The following is a 25,529-nucleotide window of genomic DNA, read 5'->3' on the forward strand; positions in this document are numbered from 1 at the left end:
GGATTCCCTGGTGTTCCTGGGAGAAATGAGGAACCCTTTTACCTCAGGGCCTTTGCACCTGCTGTTCTCACAGCCTACATATACAAGCTGTTAACAAATCCGGATAACTCTACATTCAAATTAACTCTAGAAGCTGATCTCTTCTTAACACAAAAGTGTTCTCACATATTCCCCCCAAATATCTATAGGGCTCACTCTGCTCAGAATTAGGCCTACCCTCATTGCAACCCCTAACCCTGTGGATATTCCCAAACCCTCTTATTTTCTTTATTTTTTTCATTGTACTTAGAATCTTCGTACATAGCATGCAACTTATTTATTATATTTTATTTTCTCTCTCCACTTACCAGAATGAAAGCGCTGTAAGGGCAGGATATTTGTTGTTTTGTTCACTGCTCTATTTATTTATTTTTTTAACTTTTTATTTTATATTGGAGTATAATTGATTAACAATGTTGTGATAGTTTCAGGTGTACAGCAAAGTGATTCAGTTATACATTTTCCCGCTCCATTCATACTATTCAGAACTATACCTGGCACATAGTAAACAAATAGACAATTAAGTGAGTGAATGAATGGATCTAATTGAGTAGCCCATTACCACGATGGGATTTACAAGGATTTGTGCTGTCAGAATACCCTGTTACTAATATCAAAAATAATATCTTACACTTGTTTAGCATTTTATTTATTGTTTGTATAAAGTTTTTGTACCATAGGTCTTTATATTCTTACAGTTAGCAAAATGGTTTTCTAGAGAAATCAGTACTGAATTTAAGGTTGATACAATCAACAAGATATTTCCAAATAGCTAAATCTTTGTTGAAACCCAAGCTCGGTTTGTGATACCCCAGGATTCGGGAGCTCTGATATTTCCACCCGACTTTCCTCAGATCCTCAGATTGTTAACTGATCCCATTCTTTCCTTTTGATTGTCACAGTATATTTTAAATTTATTTAATAGAACATGTAGCTCAAGGTATCGTAATTTAATCTGTAAACCCACCTGCTCTGTGACCTCTGGTACAGATAACTCGCCTGGAGAGGTACTTGGAGGCTACAAGTATAAATTGCCCCAAGGTAATTTCCCACACATCACTGGAAGTATTTAGACCATCTGCTGACTTTGGGTAGACATGTTGCAACTAAATTTTTATGTTAAAACAAGTATCAATTTGTGCTAAAAGATGATAATCATTTCTGATTTGTGGAATATACAAACCTGCCTTCAAATATATCAAATTGGAGAAATGAGACCAGATTATTAAAAGAACTGATCTGTATCTTGAGAAGCTTAGAAATTTGACCCTGTCAATATTTGGAAGACCTGTTTTTAATGCACAAAAACATCACTGATGCCTGTGTTTAGTTTTGGTTTTGTTTTCCCCTCTTCCAGATGTTAAAATACAAGGGATTTCAAAAGAACAATAACTATAAAACAAATGCCAATATTTTTCAGTTCTCTCTAATATTAAACCAAAAGACCAGTTCTATGGAGAGTTCCAATTGCAATTTCCTGGGGAATTATAATGGACAGGAGTATTTTAACCTGGCACTGTAGGACCTGCTGTTTCTACAAATGCGGAAAACTGGTAACATGGCTGCTATGATCAGCTCTCTGCGTTGGTGGTACTAAAAAGATTCGTCTTCCTTTTCTCTTAGAACCATTGTAAATCAGAGCCACCAAAAATTCTTTGCAAGGTGTCAGACTAAGACAGGGTAGGGGATCCATCTTATGAAAGGGAAGACCCACTACTAAAGCAAAAGTCTGTAGACCAACCTGGTAAATAACCTGACTCTGGCCTGGCTGCATCTGGTTAGGTACTCTCTCTCTCTCTCTTTCACACACACACACACACACACACACACACACACACACACACACACACACCTCTATCCCACCACCATCCCTCAGACACATTTCTGATTGAAATTTGTAGAATCTCAGTCTGTAGGCTCTTATAGATCTCATGGCTCTGGTCAGAACTTTGTGTTAAGGGAGGAATATCTACAGGTTCTTGGTTGGAGAACTGAGTATTACTCCAGCCTAGTATAAATCTTTGAACACACGACATGCAACTGCAAAAAAAACAGTGAGATAATTTTTCACTCTCAATACCATGATTATCTCCAAGTAGAGTGAAAGTCCCCACGACTGTAAATTACTAGACTGTTTCGCCGACACAACTGAGAAAAAAAACAAGGGTGTTTCCCATGTGCCTGACAAAATGTTTCTCAGCCCTCAATCTATATTTTACTATCGCATAGAAGACTGAATTACTAAGCGAAAAAGTAAAGTGCAAACTACACAGGTACCGAGGAAGAGAGTTGCTTCCTGTCTAGTTCCAGACTGCTTGCATCACTGAATCAGGCATTTCCCCTCGTGACAGGAAACATCTCTGCTTCCTGCCTGTCCTCCTTTTTTTTTTAAAGAAGATGTTGGGGGTAGGAGTTTATTAATTAATTTATTTATTTTTGCTGTGTTGGGTCTTCGTTTCTGTGCGAGGGCTTTCTCTAGCTGTGGCGAGAGGGGGGCCACTCTTCATCGCGGTGCGCGGGCCTGTCACTATCGCGGCCACTCTTGTTGCGGAGCACAGGCTCCAGACGCGCAGGCTCAGTAGTTGTGGCTCACGGGCCTAGTTGCTCCGCGGCATGTGGGATCCTCCCAGACCAGGGCTCGAGCCCATGTCCCCTGCATTAGCAGGCAGATTCTCAACCACTGCGCCACCAGGGAAGCCCCTGTCCTCCTTTGATGTGCTCTGCATCCCTGGAGTAGACAGACCTTCAGGGAAGTGCTAAATGACCAAGTCATCCTGAATGTGCTGAATGGATATTTAACGTCACGAGGATGTTAAGAAATAATTCAAAAGCACACCTTCAAACTGTCTTTTTAATTTAGAAAGGAGAGCAAAGTGTTTTAAGATGCATGTATTTATTACAAAGCTATATCCCTACCCAATACCATGCATAAACAAAAATTACAGTAAATTACATTTCATGTTTTAAAAATAAGAATTAATTAAACTAGAGAAATGGGTGAAGGAAGTCAGAAGGTACAAACTTCCAGGTATAAAATAAATAATTCCTGGGGATGTAATGTACAGCATGGTGACTATAGCTAACAATACTGTTTTGTATGTTTGAAAGTTACTAAGAGAGTAGATCTTAAAAGTCCTCATCAAAAGATGAAAACTCTAATTCAAAAAGATACATGCACCCCAATGTTTATAGCAGCACTATTTACAATAGCCAAGACATGGAAGCAACCTAAATGTCCATCGACAGACGAATGGATAAAGAAGATGTAATTTTTATATATATATATATATATATATATATACAATGGAATAGTACTCATCCATAAAAGAGAATGAAATAATGCCATTTGCAGCAGTGTGGATTGATTTAGAGCCTGTCATACTAAATGAAGTAAGTCAGAAAGAGAAAGACAAATATCACATGATATCACTTATATGTGGAATCTAAACTATGACACAAATGAACTTATCTACGAAACAGAAACAGACTCACGGACATAGAGAACAGGCTTGTGGTTGCCAAAGGGGAGAGGTAGGGGGAGGGATTAATTAGGAGCTTGGGATTAACAGTTACACACTGTTGCATATAAAATAGATAAATAATAAGGACCTACTGTGTAGTACGGGCAACTATATTTGCTATCTTTTAATAACCTATGATGGAAAGGAATCTGAAAAAGAATATAGATATTATATATATATAACTCAATCACTTTGCTGTACACCTGAAACTAACAAACATTGTAAATCAGCCATACTTCAATTAAAAGAAAGTTCTCATCACAAGAAAAATATTTGTAACTATGTGTAGTGATGGACTAAATTTATTGTGGTAATTATTTTTCAATATGTACATGTATCAGATCAGTACACCTAAACTAATATACTGTTATATGTCAATTATATCTCAATTAAAAATAAATAAAACTGAAGAAAAATTAATCTATCAAATTTCAGATAGCCTTTCTCATCTTAAAATGAGGAAAAGAAATTTTCAAAGATTTATAGATTATATTTTAACACGTTTGAAGATGAAAATACATCATAAAGTCAAAAGGCAATTAATAAACTGGCAAAATTATTTCAGTATAAATGACATAAAAAGGTTGATGTCTATGGTCATGTATAACATATAAAGATGTCTTACAAATCAATGTGAATAGCCTAGTAGAAAAATAGGCAAAGGACATGAAGAGGAATTTTACCAATGAACTAAATAAATACTAGGTTATGATGTGGTACTTTATTAATCTCCAAATCTCAGGAATTTAGCGCAAGAAAATGGATTTCTCATTCGTGTGACAAGTTTATCACAGATTGGCGGGAAGCTCTGTTTCACACAGTCACTTAGGGATCTAGCCTAAAGAAGGCCCCACCAATTTACAGCTGTTCCATTTGAAACCTGTGCCCTTCTCAGCCAACAAAGAAGTATGAGAAGAGGGAAGAGAATCACCTGTAATCTTTTCTCTGCCTTGGCCCAGAAGTAACACAGGTCACTTTTGCTCCCAACTTCCTTGGCTAGTACTAATAATGTGCCTTTCCAATTCCAGCATTGCTCTCTCTGCCAACCTCTCAAATTGGCAAAGATTAAGAAAAAAGAAGAAAGAGGGAAGGAAGGAAGGCAAGAAAAAGAAAGACAGGAAAAAAGAAAGAAGGAATCTGTGTTGATCAAGGTATTTCTTGTCAAAAGAGCAGTGTAAGGAAAGGTAACGAGACATGAAAGCGTATATGACATATTTGGACTTCTGCAAGGTCTTCAGCTGGGAGAGAAAGGACAGCAAGAAATAGGTTGGGTGGTAAAGAGAGGCCACCTGATAAAGGACCTTACAAAATTTAGGCTTCACTCTGAAGGGATTACTGATGATTTTTAAGCAGAAAGTGCTATGATCAAATATGCATTTTGAAAAATTGCTCTGGTTGCTGTAAAAAAAATAGAGGTGGAAAAACTGGAGACTGAGATCAAGGCAGACACTGTGGCAGGGACTAATAAAAGTATAAATTAAAGATTAAGAATGTCCACTATATAACACATTTGAGGATACCTATTAACTTAATTCAGGAGGGGGAGATCATATTCCCATGTCAATTTCATACAAAAACTAAGCATTATAAACCAACTTAATTAACCAAGCTACAAGATTTACAGTTAATATTGCAGCTGGTACAAGAAGTTGCAAAATCCTTTCCCCAACTATTCATACCACCAAGATCTTATCATTGTGAATTTTTTTGGATACTATGCCCTCCTTCCTGTTACTGTAATGAAATGGGTTCTAATAAGCTCCAGACTCCAGAAAGCCAGCTACCTTCAACAGTATGTCTTCTCTCCTTCCAAAACCCAGAGGCTACATGCAAACCTTTCTCTGATTTCACAGAGGGAGGAGGGTTCTTAGTGTCATCTTCTTGCAGTAACCTTTTTTCTTCTATGGGGCATGTTCATTTTTTCTCTCTATAGAATTACTCCAAAGTCCCTTTGATATCTTTTGCCTTTCTTTCTCTATCATCTCTTCAACTGATTCAATATGCCACTTGCGAGAGAGTAAATCGTAGGAGTTAAGGACACAGACTAAAGTCAGACGGTCTGAATTCAAATACTAGTGCCACCATCTAATTCCTCCATGACCTTCAGCTGGCTACTTAGCCTCTCCATATAGCCTCAGTTCCTTCTAAAAATGAGGATAATAATAATGCCTATTTGTGGATCCATACACTTAGCACTTTTTTTTTTCACTTAGCACTTTGACTTTGTAGTTTTTCTCAGTAAGAAGCAGAGTCTATTCCCCACCTTTTGAACTTGGACGAGTGTTTTGATTTGCTTTGTCTAATAGAATATTAGAAAGTGATTGTGTGCAGTGTAAACTTAGGTTACAAGAAGCATTGCATGCATCCACTCTTTCTCTTGGAATCTTGGTGTGGCCATGGGAATACTCCTAGGTTAGCCTTTTGAAAAATCAGAGACCACATAGAAAAGAGCCAGGTTGTCCTATCTAAGGCCATCCTAGACCCACAACTCCCATTCCAACTTGACAGCTGACTGCAGACAAATGAGCAAACAAAGCCAAGGTCTTTTGAGCTCAGCCCAGATCAGCAGAAACGGTGACTTGTAAAAAACAATGCATTGCTATTGTTGTAAACTGTTTTACATTTTAAAGTTTTTGAGTGGTTTGTCATACAATATTATTGTTGCAATAGATAACTGATATGCTATCTCATAGTGCTGAGGTTTAAATGAGTTGATACATGTCAAGTATTTAAAACAATGGTTGACATTTAGTAAGTCTTATATGAATGTTGATTTTATTATTATTTGTACTAGTAATAGTAGTAGTAGAGAAATGGGACTTGGATTGGAAAGACAGATCTAAGAACAAGAATAAAGGTGGCTACAGAAAACATGACAATAGATGGGGCTCATAGAAAGCATTTAAAAACCTAATTTCATCTGCTTTTTAAAACTTGGTAGATTGAAACGTGCATTTATTTTTGCCAAGTCTAGAAACATTCCCAAAATTAAAGGAATAAAAAATTGTAAAATTCCATAAAGACAATGAGAACAAGAGGTTAGCAGATGAAAAAACTTATATCAATTAGAAGAGAACAGGTTCTCCTTAGCAAAAATTCTTTCATCAGATTCTATGCATGGAAGGCAGCAGTAAGAAGTGTGGCTGACAAAGCATTGGAGACAAGTGTCTATGCAACTTAGTTTGATTCCAGTCCCACAACCCTACCAAGCAAAGAAAGACTATTACTATTTCCACCCATCAGCCCAGGCCCTCATAGGAGTTTGAAGATAATTTTCTTGGGGAACAGGACCTAAGGGACTGAACTTTGAACAATAAGCAAAGTAGAAGGAGGTACTATGGTAAAGAGAAGAGATAAAGAAGGTTAAGAAGAAATCTGCATGCTTAAAAGAGTAGATCTCCAGAGCCCTCCTTTCCACCTTAGCATTTGTAGATAGCCTTATATTAACTACCCTCTTCTAAGAGATAAGAAGACTATTCTCTGCTTTTAGCAAGAGACACCATGAACAAAACAAAACAAAACAAAAAAAGAGGGAAAAAAAAAACCTCAAGTGTAAATAATGCAGGTAAAAAACGGACATTTAAATCTCTCTCTCTGTCTCATAACATAAAAGAAAATATTGCAACCACAAATCAAGACTAGGCTACCATACAAAAAAAAAAGGGGGGGGGGAGAATCAGAGAATAAGAACTCAAAATGGAGGCTCTAATTAGCCACTCACTACTTTAAACTAAGACACCAAAAAAGTGTACCCTTATTGTAAACAGGCACTGTAAGTAACACAACCTTTGATAGACTTATATAGCCAAGCTTTTCATCATCTGGATGGTCCAAGAAATCTCATACCTGGAACTCAGATTAAGATGACCCCAGACTGGAAGTGCCTTCAGTTACCTGACAAAAGAAAACAAAAGTCATTTCTAGGGGAAGATATTCATCATTCTGGACTTCAAATTATTCTTACAAATGAGGTTTCTAAGCAATGTCTAGCACACAATGTGATGTGCCATAGCCAGACACACAAAGAAATTAGACCCCATGAGTGAAAATAAGCAGAAAAACAGGAGATAGAAACATACCCACAAATACTTGATATTCTACCCTTATCATAAACAAGTAGTGGAGATATAAGAAGACTACAAAGCATACGTGCTTACTTTATTCAAAAAAAAAAAAAAAAGACTAAGCTTAAATATTTCAGCAGGCACTATAAACTATAAAATGTGGCACAGAACATTAAAAAAGAACCAAATATAAAATAAAGAACAGAAGAATATAATAAATTTGGAAAAAAAATTCTATGGGATTTATCATTTGATTAGACAATATTAAAGAAAAAGTAAACTAGAAGAAAGATTTGAAGAAACTAAACAGTGTGAAGCACTGAAAGACAAAGGGATGAAAAATATGGAGGAACTGGTAAGAGATTTTGAGAGTATAATGATAAAGTATAACATCTCAGAAGTAGAATATAGAGAACATGGCAGAGAAAATATTTGAAGAAATAAGATCTAAGATTTTCTAGAACTGATAAAAGATAGCAACCCACAATCAAGAAGCTTCAAAAATCTAAAACAGGATAAATAAAAAGAAATCCATACCTACCTGGAAACACCATAGTAAAACTTTATAAAAATTAACACCAATAAGCAAAATTTTTAGATAGGGAAAGGGACAGATTATTTTCAGAATAGCAACGTATCCTATGACCAGCAAATCTACACGCCTGAATAAGTTTTCCAATGTATATCCTCAATAAGCAGATCTCTAAAATAGACCTAAATACCACCTGTGAGTTAGGCCATTCCATTGTTGGATAGCTCTAAATGTTCAAAAGTGCTTTCTTTCGCTAAGCCATTATCTGACAACTTGTGTCCAATGGTGTACTGGTAAATGATACATTTTTAGTATTTGCTGGTTTCTGTGGCAGAAGTACTCTCACCATGGCTTGCTTCAAGCAACCAATGGGACGTCACTGAATGCAGAACTGAGAAGAGATGCTTGTCATCAGCTCTCCCAGGCCAGTAGGAGCCAGTACTGGAACTTTCTCTCTTTTTTTGCGGTACGCGGGGCTCTCACTGTTGTGGCCTCCCCCGTTGCGGAGCACAGGCTCCGGACGCGCAGGCTCAGCGGCCATGGCTCACGGGCCCAGCCGCTCCGCGGCATGTGGGGTCCTCCCGGACCGGGGCACGAACCCGTGTCCCCTGCATCGGCAGGCGGACTCTCAACCACTGCGCCACCAGGGAAGCCCTGGAACATTCTTGATTGTACTCCTGATTGTACTCCTAATTATGTCTTTTCTTGTCAAGGTTAAATATGCCTAATTCTTTAGTTATTTCCCTGATGTAGTCAATTATCTGTGGAATATTCATTCATTCAATGGATATTTATTAAGAACTTAGTATTTGCCGGGAAAGGTTCTTGGAACTAAGCATACATCAGTGAACCAAAAAAATGTCTTCATGGAGCATATGTTATAGTGAGGAGAAAAAGACGAACAAACAAGTAAACATGCAATCTGTCAAATGTTGATAAATGACATGGAGAAAAATATATGGGAATATGGTAGGGAGAATTGCTATTTTATAAGGGGGAAGACCTCACGGATAAAAGACCTCACGGATAAAAGACCATTTCTTCTCTACTCTCACTCTTTGCCGTAATACTATTGATTAATTAGAGAGGAAAACAGGTGGCATGAAGAAAGTTGAATTTATGAAAACTTTAAGACGAGCTTACATAGAGTGTGCCGAGACTGCAAATCAAGTGTTCAAAAGAACTGAGCCAGAAGATGCTTCGTACAGACATCCATGTGACTCACTCAGTCACCTTTCAGTCTTTGTTTAAATGTCACTTTCCCACTGAAGCTCATTTAGAATCACAACACTTTTCCCCACCCACCCTCCCCTCCACATACACACATTCTCTGTCTTGATCCTACCCTTTTTTTCCATAGACCTTAATAAATTTCTAACATTTAATATAATTTTTACTTTTTTATTGTCTATTGTTTACCTCCTCCACTAGAATGTAACCTCAACTTAGCAGAAATTATTTTTGTCTGTTTTGTGCACTGAAATATCCCACACAACTAGAACAGTGATTGGCACATAGTATTACTTGATAACTATGTGCTGAATTTTTTTTTAAAGTATTATTTAGGGTTGGGAGAGACTTGAGCACATTTATGTGCTGACCTTGACTGTTTCTAGTAAGATACAATGATTTCTTCAAACAATGCAGCGGAGTATTATATATTTCTTGAGTAACATGTCCTATGAAATGGCGGCTCTATGCTTTGATTTGCTTGTTTGTTTTACTATGTTAGCAATTCTCCCTAATGTTTAACACGTTTTCTAACCACGTCTTCCTCATTAGATTTCTTTTTTTTTTTTTTTGGCTGATCTGTCTTAACTAAGACATTGTTTTTGCCAGTGAAATGTGATATTTTCTATTTCTTGTTATTTCCCTCCTTTCAAAATGATTTTCTGTGTCATTTTCATTCTCTGAGATTTCTAAACTTCTATTCAGATTAGAAAAGGAAGGCTCCTTTGATTCTAACTCCAAACTAACACATACTATAACTTTTTTTTATCCTAAAGTAAGCTTTTGAAATTAGCTTATTTTAATTTAGATTAGCAAGTTTTAAAATTTGCTGTTTACCAAATACAAATATGTCCTTAATGTAGTAAGCTATTTCAATTTATTTTTTAAGTTTTCAGTATATATATTTTCATTTTGTAATACATGCTCTAAGTGGCCTACAATGAGACCTAATAAAAAAATAGGACAAAAAAATGGCTGTCGTGTGTACTGGTACATTGGTCATTTAAGAATGATCCTCTGAAACTAGCAGTTTTTGCAGGCATTCTCCAATACCCTCCAGATTTAAATCAGTGACTTTAAAGTAAAATCTAAAAACAATCAAAACAAAACAAAACAAAACAAAATTGAGGATTTTCAATAGCCACAAAGATCACTATCAGAAAGAAAAATAAAAAAGATTAGAGGCCCAAAGAAATTTTGAGAAGTTGAATCTAGAAAAGTGATGGAGTTGATCAAATTCGTACTTTGTTGGTGTTGTTATTGTTACCGTTGGTTTGTGTTAATCCTGATTGAGACTACCATCTTTATGACTTTAGTTTTATCTAGGTCTTTTGAGGCCCTTGAGAAATATTTGTTTTGGTGACGTAAATTTGACTTCATACAATTCCTTCTTTTCTTTCTCCTGATAAATCTTTATCAAATATTAAACTGTAAAAGGAAATTAACCTAAAGGCAAACCTGTTCTTGCAAGTAAATCTCCTCGGCAGTTCTCTTTCGGTACTTTTCCTGTTGTGTAGGTGCAGCTAATTCAATATACCATTTCAGTAAATGGAATTAACTGGACCTCCGATTGCCAACACATCCATTAGTGTACAAACAGATTGGATAATGCAAACTACATAAGCTACAGCTGCTCCTTCTGAAAGGCAATTTGGGCAGTATTTTTCTCTTAGACTAGCCAATACTCAATCCAGAAGTAGACAAGTGAGTGCCCTAGAGAACGTTTCAATAAGGAACATCAAATTAGGCATAGTGGATTTATAGTGGATTCTGATTATTTAGAATTACAGAATTTAAGGAGTGAAATGAAAGCGGAGGGGACACAAGGGGAAAAAAATAAATCTGCTGTCTTGGGTTTCTCGGTTCCAACCTTTCCTACTTCTTCAGAAAAACCCAATTTTAGCCATTAATATATAAATATGTTCTAGTACCTCTCATACATGAAAACAGAAACTTCCATTATGCTTTACATGCCTTTCAAACCATTACCTGATTCCTTTTATCTTTACCAGACATCTTAAAGAGTTGTCTCCTCTCACTTTCTTTGCATCTCCCCTTAACGTCTCAGAAACTGGAATATTGCGTCTAACTACACTGCTCTTCTCAAACTGTTGTCACGAGGACCACAGACAATCTCTACTATGCCATACTCAGTGGGCACACTTTTCAAACTTCATTTTGTTCAATCTCTTTGTGACATTTGGAAATACAGACTACTTAATCTGTTTTGAAATTCTATCTCCCTTTGCTTTCTGGGATGCTAATGCCTCTCTTCCTTCACGACCTATCATTTGTCAGTTTGTTTGTTGGCACCCAATTCTCCATCTACCCTTAATGCCCGTGTCTCAGGGTTCCTCCTGGCACTGACTGTCTCTCTCTTCTCTCTTTGAAGTTGCAGGTTGGATGATTTCATTCATTTCCATGGCTCAAGCAATCATTGATATGCTGACATACACATTTCCAGCAGTTCCTGATATTTTGATGGGGCCATTTTGATTCAGCCTTCAGAAGAAACCTTTTTATTTTCACTCTTGAAATGTTCGAAACTGGTAGTCACTTCCTATCCCTGGACTGCATCCCATGAAATTAAATATGTTTCATTGTTGAACTCAAATCAGTCATATAATGCTTAAACATTACAGTTTCTAGAAAACAACAGAATGCCCAAATCCTTTTATGAAGCTAAGAAAATCGGACAAAAATGGCCCTGGCTCAGTCAAATATAATATGAAGAACAAACACTCCAATTATGAATATAATTTCAAACTTCTAAGTAAAATATTAACAACTTGAATTTAGCATTATGGTAAACTTGTGGTTTATTCAGGAATGCAACAAAAAAAAACATTACCATGCAAGTAGATGCTAGGTAGTCATTTGACAAAACTTAAAATTCATCCTCAAGCTCAGTCTTGAAAATCAAACATATCTGATTTAGAGTTATAGGTTATTCACTTATAGCTATCTTTCCATTGGAGGTACATTAACCTATTTTGGAGGCTAGTTCCAGTAATTTTTAAAATTAGTCTAGACTGCCTTAATCCTCTGGTTTGAAATACATCTCAAACTTTCCTTTACATAATATTCTTTATCCTTGAAATTACATGTTTAACATCTGTTTTCTCCACCAGACTGAAACCACCTTGAAGACATGCCTTGCTATTCACCATGTGTAGCTTAATATGTGTGAGTATGCATGACCAATTACAGAATTTGTGGGGTCCAATGCAAAGGGAAAATGAGACTCCCCTTGTCCAAAAATAATTAAGAATTTCCAGACAGTGACTGCAGAGCATTAAATCAAACCCAGAGCCCTTTCTAAGCACAGGCCCCAAGTGTTCTACACAGAACACATGCCCATGAAGAAGTCCTTCGTATGTGAGTGAGTGTGTGTGTGTGTGTGTGTGTGTGTGTGTTTGAAATATGTTGAATATTATGCCTGGAAAATTAAGTTATAGGAACTTCAGAAAATATCTATAGACAGGATGATATCTAGCATTCAGATCTCAGACTACAAAGAATGGTCATATTAAGTTGGGTAAAAATACTACAGATAATTATCAAGAAAAGATTTTCAGGTTACCCATAATGAACTATTTAGATTGAAGATTGTAGAACATTTAAAAAGACATTAGTTAACCTTTAAACAATTCTCTCTTTAAGTTGACATTCATATTGCTTTATTTCCATTTTTTTCACTACATTGTACTAATCATTCTGAAAATGTTGTCTTCCTTCTTGATGTTTATTGGTTATAATTCAAAAACTTTATATACTACTTTGTTTACATATTGGCTTTTCTGCACAGTTCTTGTGTCTATGAGTGAACATTATGGTAACCACTCCATTTCTCTATTACAAAACATTGGCAGATAAAAATTCATAAAACATTTCTTTTTTCCTTATCTATCTGTCTTACGAAAAATAATGTTCAGTTTATCAAAATATCAAACACGCATTTAAGACTTCATTTGGATATTTTTTTCAAATGGTATTAATGCTGTCATAGAAGAAAATAACTTGATGTAGTTAGAATGTGCCAATTTTCATATAACAATAAAAACGCCAAATGCTTTACGAATACTGTCTTCAGAGTGATTCTTCACGTTTGGGGTCAGAGTCCAGTGTGACATTTACATCTCCTCTCCTGGAGCTCTGAATAATTTCCGTTCATGCTCCCCAAAAGTTCAGTTATGCACAAGCCCTTGCTCAACCAGGTTTTATGGTGATTGCATGAAAAAGGAAGATGGATTTCCTGTTGAGCAAGTTATTGGTGGATGCTCTTTTATCTGTCCCTGAAAAGTTTAAAAAATTTAAAAAACCTGCAGGCTGTGTTTAGTTACAGCATTCATTTTGACCAGTTACTCGGGCCTCCTGTTTCTCTACTCCCCACCTCCAGGCTAGGTTCCAGTCAGATGGAAATAACTTGGCTTTCCCCACCGAATTCTGCCCTCCCGTTCTCTTCTGCTTCCCTTGTTCTCTTCCCCTTTCCTCCTATTCCCCTCCTGCCTACACATACTTTCCCTTCCACACATGTTCTCACTCACGCATCTCGCTCAGTCGTCCCCTCTCATTCCGTTACTCTCTGCGTGGCTGTGTGCTAGATATTGTTCTAAGTGGAAGTCAGCTTGGCTGAGCGCAGGGAGGAAAAAGGCCATGGGTGCAGAGGAAGTCACAGAGGACAGCGGGGCCCAGATCACACAGGGCCTTGAAAGCCCCGTGTGCGGTGGGAAGTGGCCAGAGAGTGGTCACAGAGGGTGGCAAATGTAAATACATACGCTGCTGCTCTGAAGAGACGGAAAGGGTTGTGGGCAAGGGTGAAAGCTGGAAGATCCCCTAGACAGCAGGGTTTTAATGGTTTACCCTTAGGCAATTCACAGACTAGATTCGGGATTTATTTTAGAGGTAGAGTTGACAGGACTTGCCTATGGGTTGGATGTGAAAAGTGAGACTAAAAGAGAAATAGAAATCCAAGTTTCAGCCTTAAGCAACACCACCTCACTCTCTATTTCATTGTTTTTCTCCCTTCTTTCTTTTCCTCTTTTCTTCCATCACACTATAGCAGAATCTGGAATGTTCACATGGCCAAGTTAAGTGACCTGCTCGGGTCTCAATGTAGAATTCACAAGCTCCAGAAACTTTCCCCGAGGTCCCCATACTGGGGCAAAGCCACATTCACATGATATGTGACCCTGTCTCTCTCCTGGCAACAACGTCTACATTGTTCACAGGACTTCTAAGACAGGGGTTCCAAGTGCAGACTCTAGAGCCGGTTTACAGTAGGTTTGTGTCCCAACCCTGTTACTAACCAGCAGAGTGAATCTGGCAGATACTTAAGGAAGTCTCAGTTCCTACATCTGTGAAGCGCAGATAACAAAATTGTCTACCACACAGAAAATTTTGCTTGAGATGACGTACATAAAAGACTTAGCACAATACTAGTACAGAGCAAATGCTAGATAAATGATAGCCATAATACTATTATCGCTGTTATTACTTTACATTACTCACCTTCGTTTAAGCAGGATTTCTGCAGTATATCAGAAATCAAACGAAAACAGAAAATACCTAAATAATTCAGACCTAGAAAAAAAAATTAACTCTTCTGTAACAGACAGTCAAGATGGATAAGTTGATTTATTAGCTAATTCAGATAAATGCACACGAGGCAGTCATGTGTGCATTTATCTGTTACCATCTATTGTCAGTCTCCACTTTCTCCACCTAATTTGGGCTTCGATTTTCAGGTCCAAAGACAGCACTTACCAGATTAGGTGGGCACACCGGGTTATTTTTCTTTGAGGTCTCACCTGGGCAGGTGCATGTACAAAAGACAGAGAGGAAGGAGACTAGAGAGGTTAGAGGCGTGGCCCGTGGCCCTCTTAATCATTCTTTACTTCCTTTTTTTTTTAAACAAGACGACAGACTTGGCGTCGTCCACCACCACACCCGCGGCAAGAGCTGCGACGCCTCCTCCCTGGCGTCCGCTTGCAATAGCCCAGTTTTCGCCCTACACATTTGTGGCTTCTGTGGACACATTAGCAACCGATGCTTTTAGATCCTAGTCGCCTGCCTTTGCCAAGGCGTTTTAGAGGTCATCTGGAAAGTCTTTGCCTCGAATCGCCCCGACTCAGAAGGCCAACTCATTCCTTCTGCGGTGCTTTGGGACTCCGCGCCCTCCTCCGGTCCCGGTCCAGGTGCACAGGAAGCGCTAGGGGAGGACGCAGGTGACCAGGAGAAGGAGGTTTGCGGGGAGGTGAAGGTGCCCCAGGGATTAACTCAGAGATCGAACCTGCAGACCAAGCGCAAAGTAGAAACTGAAAGTACACTGTCGGCGGATCCTACGGAAGTTATGGGAAAGGCAAAGCGCAGAGTCGGGCCGTGGTGTGTGCCGCCCCCCTTGGGATGGATGAAACAGCAGGCGCGGCGTGGGTAGGAGGAAGCAGCTGCAGAGACGGCCCTAGCCGGCACGGACTCCCGGCAGCTCCGCGGAAGACCAGGGTCCTGGGAGTGACTATGGGCGGTGAGAGCTCGCTCCTGCTGCAGTGGCGGTCATCATGACCACGCCCGCCTCCCGCAGACCATGTTCCATGGTAAGCGCTCCTCTCCCGGGCGCATAAATTCGCGCGCGCGGCACGCCAGGGGCCTCTGGGACATGCTGCGGGGCCCCGCGCCCAGGCGCGTCCGGGAACAGCCCGGCCTTGCACTTTGGACCTGCGGAGAGCCCTGGCCCCGCCCTTGGGCAGCCGGCAGCCTCACCCGAGTACTCTGGCCCATCACCACTTGCACCTGGGGCTGCTGAGCCTGGCGGGCTGCGTGGGAGAAGCAGTCCCCGACGCCTGCTCTCTGTCCCGGGACCGGGCGATGCAGCCTCCGAGCCGCTCAGCGGCGGCAGCCCGCGCCCAGGTCCCAATGCTTCTCCGTCAGTGTCCCCTCGCCAGCGCTGCCCGCTGTCCACCCGGCGCCCAACCCACCCCCCTGGGTCGCGCCACGGTACTCACAGGCGCCCCCGGGATCGGCGAGGATCTGGGCTCTTGCAGCGCCAACCCCTTAGAGAAGTAAAAGCGAAGCTCCCACGGGACACGCTTTTAAACCTCAAGGGGACAGGTCTCCGGAAAACCCCGTTTTTCCTCATTGAGGCTGGGAGTTTCCAACTGGGGCTGTACCTTGCGTCTTTTGCTGGGAACCCAAGTGCTCGGGCTGGCACTGAGAAAGGCCACTTTCGGGTTTTGGTTTCTTCCCTATATGGGTACTCCTGGACGGAGGCAGGATTTACAGGCATAATTCTAAATTCTAGACCCTTGCCGAGATTTAGTCTATTTTATCTGTGCGAAATACGGACTTAAAATGGACAAGGGCAGAGTTGAGGCGAGCTGGATTCCCGTTGGCAGCCATATGGCCAAGGTAACGGGTCCAGAAGTTGACTGGAAGAAAAAAGGGGGAAAAGAGATGTGAGTGGAGAGGATCTGCTCAGGGAAATTCTACTTTTTAAGAGTAAACACTTCCTTAAGCAAAAGGAGACGGGTGCGGGAGGGTGCCAGAATAGGGAGCAGATTGTTCTTGTGTTTGATGCCTGGTCTGTGCCCTTTCCTGGCGGCACCGTTAGATCAAAAGAGCCCTATCCCTACTCAAAGGTATTAAAGCATCAAAAATTGACAGTCAAGAAGTACCCGATCAGTAGCAAAGTAAAGGGGGGTGGGGAGCGGGTTTAGCGCAGAGAAGATTTGTAATGGGCGTCCTCCAGAACTTTAATATAGAATTAGAAATTAGGTATATCCCTGTTTTCCTTACAATGCCCGTGGATCTCCTGCAATTGCTTTTTTCTGGACCACTCCTAGTTCTAATCTTTCCATCACCTCTGATCTAGAGTGGAGAGGTAAAACAAGAAAAGGAAGCTAAGGTGCCCATTATTAACAAGGAACCTCTATTCCCTGAAGTATATCTATACTAATCGTGCATCATAAGTTATCAGCAACCAAAATATTAGAATTCTAAACTCCTAATAATAATAATTATGAGTGATTTTGATAATGATTTTTTTTCCAGTAGATTTTACTAGAAGCTCAAGGATAGGGTTACTTTTTATCCTTTTACTTTGCCACTTCTTTTGGGAGTTGAGGTAGTTGAGGACCTGCTACGTGGTCCTCAATTGTGCTATCTAGTTTAGATAATTTAATCATTTTTGAGGACCCCAAAATGGAATAGTAATAAAAACAGAGAACTGAGAAAGATGAAAAAGCCTGAACGAGTATAAAGGAGGGTTACACAGGGTGCCACATCAGTGCTGCAATACCTTAAACAAAAATGGAAAATGTTATTTTGTAGAACCAGCTTACATGTTGATGTCACACACATGATGTGAGATTGCTTTTCTGGCCTCATCTCTGACACATAACCTTATGCAATAAAGCAAATAATCAGTGTCTTTTTTCCTGAAATAGGAGTACGTGATGCCGTGTTTCAGGAACTGGCCAAGGAAGCGCTGTAGTGAGGTTCATCTGGAGGAAGACGGACTTTTGTACATTTCCCTTGACTACACACATGCAGTTATTTTTATAGGAAGCAGTGCAGCTCAGTGGCTAAAAGCTTAGTTTCTAGACTCTTGGATTTGAAACATGCCTCTTACAAGACATATTTTATATGGGGAAAAATGTTTGGGCCCCAGATTCTCCATCTGCAAAAATGTTAGTGATTGGTAGTACTTACCTCAAGAAATGGTTATGGGATTAAATGAAATATTGTATGCACTATTATAGGATGGCTTCAGAAATGTCTTTAAATGTTGTTTATCATGGGACTTGTGGATAGAATTTATAATCCAATCTTAAAATGTTTGTGGAATGTATTAGAATTCTTTATGTGAGCATAATCACATTCATTTTTGTAACCTTAAAAAGCTGATTTTCATATAACATATGGTTATTGCCTACTGTTTATTAACTTCTTCTTTTTTACTCACTGACTTGTGCCAATTGTTCATATTAAAGCCAAGTCTTATATATTCAGATAATGTCTTTCATTCCATCCTAAATGTCTTTTGACCATTTCTTTAAAATCCCAGTGAAAATAGGTCTATATAATGTCTATAATAGACAATCAATAAACACTGATTGGTCTTAAACACTAATGAAAGATTGGATTTGAAGGACTGTTGAAACTAATTTGTTCTTGTTCACTTTGACCCCATAACTTAAGCATCTGAGGATTAAATGTATTATTTGGCTTAATTTAAAAACCAACAAGAATTTTTCTTTAGACAGCCATCATTCTGGTTTAACCAAATTCCCTACTGAAAACAAATTCTCCAGTTTCAATCCCTTCCGGAAATCTGAAGAAAATTCCACAAGCCCAAGCTTGCCTTGCATTATTCTTTATGGTTTGTCTTTTTTGTAACCTAAGGGAAAGTTCAAGGTGGGGGGAAGGAATGGGTATCTATGTATAATCTAAAACAAAACAAAAATAAAAGCAGAGTCCTTTTCTATTGTGATAACAATGTCAAAAGCAGGCTCAAACTAGGCAATATTAATATGTTACTGTCTATGCGGTGTGGAGAAAAGACTTCAATTGCAAACCAAACCATAAGTCATTAATGAGAAAGCTGGGAGCCTCTGAGATGTGGGTTTGAAGCCCTGGGTGTGTTTGCAACGTTGTTGGTCAGGCGATTTCAAATCTAAAGAGTTATTGTATTTGGATCGCTAGGTAGGTTCTTAGAATTAAGGTGCTTGAGAGTTGAAAGCGAAATTAAGAGATCATTTAGTCTAAAGTGAAGCTTTTAAGAGGCTCTGTCCTTCAGTCAGTCACACAACTCATTGGCATACCAACACAAAACCCCACGTCTCCCTCTGTACTTTGCATTGCCCTAGTCTCTCTGGGGTTAGCCTATTTAACAACAAAGATGGCAACCAAAGACATGCTTTACAGATAAAGCAAATATTGTTTTAGAATTGAGAACCTAGTTCCTCAAAAAAGACTGAATTTTCCACTAAGCCGTCATTTGAAAGCATTGACAAAATGCCATCCAATGAGTAAATGGGTCGCTGTGAATTTTGGGAGCACTAATTACTGAAATTTGGAGTGAAGCGGGCACAACAACTAGTGCTCATAGAAAATAAAACCACCTCCTTTATTAAAACATAAAATGTGGGGCTTCCCCGGTCCGGGAAGATCCCACATGCCGCGGAGCGGCTGGGCCCGTGAGCCACGGCCGCTGAGCCTGCGCGTCCGGAGCCTGTGCTCCGCAACGGGAGAGGCCGCGGCAGTGAGAGGCCCGCGTACCGCCCCCCAAAAAAAAAAAAACCCATAAAATGTGGACCTTTGAAATGACGTTTATGTATAATAGTAAAAATGTCTCTTTTTCATTCTAATATTTAATTATTTTGTTATATTTCTTTTAAAGCTCATTTCAAGTTACACGCTGTATAAATTTTCCTTACCATCTACTCCTCGCAAAGTATCCCTGCTGGACATCTGTAAGATGACAGAGAAAGTAAAAAGTTTGGCTCTATGCAATCTATACAATCTATACAAAGCTAGGACTCAGTAAATAATTAGCAATTGATCATTGTTTGAGAATCTTCAGGATGAAGGGACTGTGGTAGAAGAAAGAGAGGTAGGGCTGTATAATAGGACGTGGAAGTGGTTTTCATTCAGAAGATCAAAGTGATGACATGTTATCAGAAGATAACGGGCATTTCTGATCAAATCCTGGTGAAGCAACCAGCTCAGGTTAGAATCCAGACCTGGCACCTTACTACTTATGTTTTATAAAAAGATCAACTAGCAGGTAGGACCCTTTTGATCCTTAGATAGTAAGTATAAGGCACTGAACAGTGCTTGGTACACGACAGGTACCCAGCATCATCATCATTATTAATCTCCAGAGTGAATTCTTGCTCATCATGCATATGGAAATTTAGTGGCAGAGCTATGAATAGACTCCACATCTCATTTTGTTTCTCTTACCTTGTTAAGTGTCAGTGACATATTAAGATTAGACGTAGGTTTCATGCTTGTTCCCCTATCTGCTGCCCAGCCTACATTCTCTATTGTAAAAATATAGGTCACTAATGGCACATAACTTACTGGGGAGAGCTGCTAATTTTTATTTGACAGATAATGATGTAATAGATGAGAATGTTATGGGAAATTTATGATCTATTTGACAGTCTTTAGGTTGTTTTCACAATATTAGTTCCTTGGGTTCCAAGGAGTATTGTTTGTAATCTTAAGCAGGAGAAGGCATACATGAAAAATACCTTGCACTCAACAAGAACAGTTAAAGTTCACTGGGGAAAATCACAGGACATATATTGTCAACAACACTCGAGGGTTTACAGAAAGATGCAAACAAGACACTCCAGCAGGCTTATGAAGAAATAAAATCAGTCCCTATAAAACCAGATTTTAACACCTCAGGGAATCACTGGCTTTCTATCAGTGTATTACTGCTGCCCAAAATGATACCATTTATAAATTCATTCCTTTTGATTAACAGTTGCCCCTAAATGAGAAGACTTATTTACAAACAGATATAAATCATTAGTTAACAGGGTATGAATTTATTTATTGGGTTTTCCTAACATGTCAAGAAGCTAAACAGGGCTGTGTTTGAAGAGAATGTGGGTCTCTGGGCATTTAGAAAAAGAAGATACTGAAAAGATAAGGAGTCTCATAATATAAATATCAACTTTGTCACAGTTCTGAGGAGGGTAAGCCTTCTAGGATCCATCGTTAAAAAGAAAGAATATAATCACAGTGCAGTACCATGCAGATAAACTTCCTGCAATGTTGTTTCCAGGAAGCAGCTGGACATTTGAACAACCATCAAGTTTTACATAAATATACAATCACGTGCCATAGATCATAAAATTTCAAAAATGTATAATTGTTTACCTGTAGTTTACCTGTTTTTCTGTTGATGAAGCAAAGAGATTTTGCTGTCATCACTCTTGTTCTGCACATTCCTAAAGAGTTATATCTGAATAAAAACTGAAAGAAACCTAGGCTCTAAAATATTGCCTTTCTTTGGTAGTTCTATAATATTGAACTTTAAAGTTCTTCCTACACTATGTAAAAAACCAAGATACATTTTAAAAATTATTAGAAATAAGTGGTCAGGCCAATTGAAATACCACCATCAAATGATATAATATGACTTATGACATTTAGCTTATTCTTACTTATTGTTGAATTTAGTTTCTTTTAGGTATATCTTTGGAATTCCTCCCCTGATCCTTGTTCTGTGGCCAGTAGCATCATCTGATTGTGATATTGAAGGTAAAGATGGCGGAGCCTATCAGAATGTTCTAATGGTCAACATCAATGATTTGGTATGTGTTTGTTTTCCTCACGTTTTAACTCATTGGGAAAATTTGAAATATACTGTTGGTATGCAGTTTTATATCCTAATATTTATTTATAGTCCTTGAAATAGGCTGCTAACAATATTTCTTTTTAAGTTGGCATTATTATATCCTGTAAGAAGAATTCTTTCCTAGACCTCAGACTCCCACAGCTTTCCTCCTCAATCCTAATTCCCTTCACTACCAAAATGTTTCTGAACATAATTTAGCATAATTATCTGCATTTCCTCACCTCCCATTGATGGTCCCTGTAAAAACAGATTATATTAGGAGAAGGAAAATAACAGAATATAATGTTTAAAAATTATCATGAAAAAGTTGTATAGTTATTTTATTTTATCTGAAAGTGTGTACATGCATATCCCTAGGTATTTTTATACATACGTGTAGATATATAAAATTTGCTGTTATTTTTTTACTTACTATGGACTTTTTAAACAATAGCTATTATTCTTTAGAGTAGCTTTAGGTTTACAGAAAAGTTGAGGAGAAAGTAGAGAATTCCCATATACCCACTTTCCCTCTACACAATTTCCCCTATTATTAACATCTGGCATTTGTGTGCTACATTAGTTACAATTGATGAACCAATATTGATACATTGTTATTAACTAAATTCCGTAGTTGACATTAGGGTTTACTTTTTGTGCTGCACGGTTCTATGGGTTTTGACAAACGCATAAGGTTGTGGATCCACCATTACAGTATAATACAGAATAGTTTCACTGTCCTTAAAAATTGCCTGTGCTCCACTGATTCACCCCTCCCTCCCTGCCTCTGAACCCATAGCAACCACTGATCTGTTATGGTCTCTGTGGTTAGCCTTTCTAGAATGTCATATAGTTGGAGTCATGCAGTATGTAGCTTTTTTAGACTGGATTCTTTCACTTAGCAACGTGTATTTAAGGTTCTTCCATGACTTTTTGTGGCTCGATGGCTCATTTCTTTTTATTTTAAAATAAAATTCCATTGAATGGATGTACTACAGTTTGTTTATCCATTCACTGATTAAAGGATATGTCTTGGTTGCTTCTAATTTTTGGTAGTCATGAATAAAGCTTCTATAAACATTCATGTGTAGGGTTTTGTGTGGACATACGTTTTCAACTCATTTGGATAAATTCCTAGGAGAATGATTGCTGGATCATATGGTAAGACTATGTTTAGCTTTGTATTAAACTGCCATACTGTCTTCCGAAGTGTACCATTTTGCATTCTTACCAGCAATGAATGAGAACTCCTGACATTTGGTTTTGTCAGTGTTTTAAGTTCTAGCCATTCTAATAGGTGTGTCTTGGTACCTCACTGTAGTCTTAATTAGCAATTCCCTAATGTCATATGATGTTGAACATCTTTTCATATACTATTGCCATCTATATATCTTCTTTGGTGAGGTATCTGAACTCACATCTTATCTGTCTTAACAATACTGAATCTTACTATCCATAATCATGGAATATCTTTCTATTTATTTAATTTTTTAATTTCTTTCATCAGAATTTTGCACTTTTCCTTGTGTTGATCTTGTTAGTATTTTGTTAGAGTTATATCTAAGTATTTTGTATTTTTGGTACTTTTGTAAACGGTGTTGTGTTTTGAATTTCAAATTCCAATTATTTATTGCAGGTATATAGGAGAGCAATTGACTTTTGTATATTAACCTTGTATCCTGAAATCTTTCTATAATTGCTTTTTAGTTCCAGGGGGTGTTGTTGTTGTTGTTGTTATTGGTTCTTTGGGATTTTCAATATAGACAAATAAGTCATCTACCAAAATTATTTTTTTTACAGTTTAAGAGCTGTATTAAATTAATGGGATGTGTTGTTTTAACAGTGACCAGTACTTGAAACCACAAATGACAAAGGAAAACCCTCTCAAGTGTTCATAAGATGGGAGGAAATTGTCTAACCTTTCCCCTCCTTCCACTCTACTGTCTTCTCCACACACTCATAGAGAAGCATCATGACACCTTGGGAAATTCAGTGTTATACCTCTTGGAGGGATATGAGAAACTCAAGATGATATGTATTGAACATGTATCACAGAGAACTGCTGATTTTGTCCACTGACCCAAAAAAATGTGCTCACTACATGGTAATTGCCCCATTTTATATTTCATTAATTGGGGCATTTTTTTGCATTAAATTATGCTACTAAATTAATCATTTTGAGTTAAGATAATGTTTTTTACTTGTTACTTACTCTTATTACCTTTATTTCACAGAGGAAAAATCTGAGACCCAGGGCCACCCAGTTAAGGGGCAGAGCCAAGATCTGAGCCTCTGCTGTTAACCAGCACACTCTCCTGCCTTCCAATAGCAATCTGTCAGTTTATTCATTTAGCAAACATTTATGTGGAGCCTGTTATGTGCCAGTTATTATGGAAAACTCTTTTTTGTGGTGGGTAGTGGAGGTGTGGCAGTAGACACAAAGGTGGACCAGATACAGACCCTTCTTTTAAGAAGCTTACGTTTGGTGATGGTTAAGTCTTGGCGTGAAGAATGCAAGTTGCAGCTTGAAAAGGAGTGGCTGCCATACTCTCATTTCAGACAGACTGGTTGTGAGTCAGATTTGGAAACAAAGAGATACAAACTGTGTTCTAGGAGGAGTTGAATAGATCAGCTTGATACTAGGAGAGAAACCATATTGTGGAATGGTATGCTGATCTCCAGACTTTTTAGACAGTACACCCTTTAGTGAAACTATCTTGAGCCTGCACTTCCAATATACATTAGCATTTATTTATATGTCATAGCATTTTCATAGTAATTTTGCACACATTAGTAATGATAAATACCAAACAATGAAAATTTACAAAAGATAAGGAAAAAATGTAGATAGATTTCCTAAAAATTTTCCTCCCATACTTGCAGTGGATTGTCCATTGTGGACTCCACTTTGAAAAGACTGCTGACATATTGGAAGACACAAGTGGATATATGTTATAACAGGATTGTCAGTGGTCTTGAGGTGATGGTATTTAGACAACCAAAAGTCAATAGTGATTTGATCATAAAAGTAAAATTGAATTACAATGCAAATTTTGAGCATTTACTATGTGCAATGTGAGCCATTAAAAAATAAGATAGTCCTTGTTCTTCTATAATTTATGAGGATAAGGTATACACATGTCACTATAATATGAAATGATAATAGCAGTGCATTAAAAAACAGTTTCATATACATTATTTTATTTGAGCTTCATAATATCTCTATGAGGTGATAATAATAATAACAACTAACACAAATTCAGGGTTTACTATGTGCCAGAACTTCTCTGACTGCTTTCCATGTAATAATTATATAATTCTTATGATAATTCCATGTAATGAGGAAACTGAGACCTGGACCACATAGCTGGCAAGTGGCAAGGCTGGAATTCAAACCCAAGCAATCTGGTTCCAGAAAAAGCCCTCATTATTATGAGGCAAAGCAGATAATAGCCCTGGTTTTTTGTTTGTTTGGTTTTTTGTTTTTTGAGGGAAAATACAAGATAGTTATGATGATAACATAATGAAAGAAGAGTATCAGGGACACTAGATGGTGACTGAACTGGTTGAATTGTAGGGAAAGGTGATGGGGAGCTGCACAGATGTTCTGAATACTGTTAAAATCATCCAGAGCAGGTCAATAGGGTAGAATTGAGTTGTAGAAGTAAGAAAATAGAAATGATGGGAACTATTACATAGAGTCCAAATAGGGCCCAGGGTAAGGGTGAGACTCATTTTTCTACCTAGCTCAGAGGGAATGGGAGGTTCATAATAAATAACAAAGGTCCTTT

General features: G+C 38.3%; 1 protein-coding gene and 1 long non-coding RNA gene across 2 annotated transcripts in view; one reads left to right on the forward strand and one right to left on the reverse strand.

Annotated features, from left to right (window-relative positions):
- The window catches only part of LOC112065821 (uncharacterized), a 72,426-nt gene extending 57,162 nt beyond the window's left edge, over positions 1 to 15,264 (reverse strand). The window contains exons 1-2 of the long non-coding RNA XR_002892252.3: positions 15,153 to 15,264; positions 7,407 to 7,454 (exon numbers count right to left, since the gene is read on the reverse strand). This is a non-coding gene — a long non-coding RNA (uncharacterized lncRNA). The remainder of the gene's footprint in view (positions 1 to 7,406; positions 7,455 to 15,152) is intronic.
- A 3,546-nt stretch (positions 15,265 to 18,810) lies between these two features.
- The window catches only part of IL7 (interleukin 7), a 46,510-nt gene continuing 39,791 nt past the window's right edge, over positions 18,811 to 25,529 (forward strand). The window contains exons 1-2 of the mRNA XM_055091111.1: positions 18,811 to 18,814; positions 21,582 to 21,715. Coding sequence (XP_054947086.1) covers positions 18,811 to 18,814; positions 21,582 to 21,715 — 138 coding nt within the window. The remainder of the gene's footprint in view (positions 18,815 to 21,581; positions 21,716 to 25,529) is intronic.

The sequence above is a fragment of the Physeter macrocephalus genome, chromosome 15 (assembly GCF_002837175.3).
Source record: "Physeter macrocephalus isolate SW-GA chromosome 15, ASM283717v5, whole genome shotgun sequence".
NCBI lineage: Eukaryota > Metazoa > Chordata > Mammalia > Artiodactyla > Physeteridae > Physeter > Physeter macrocephalus.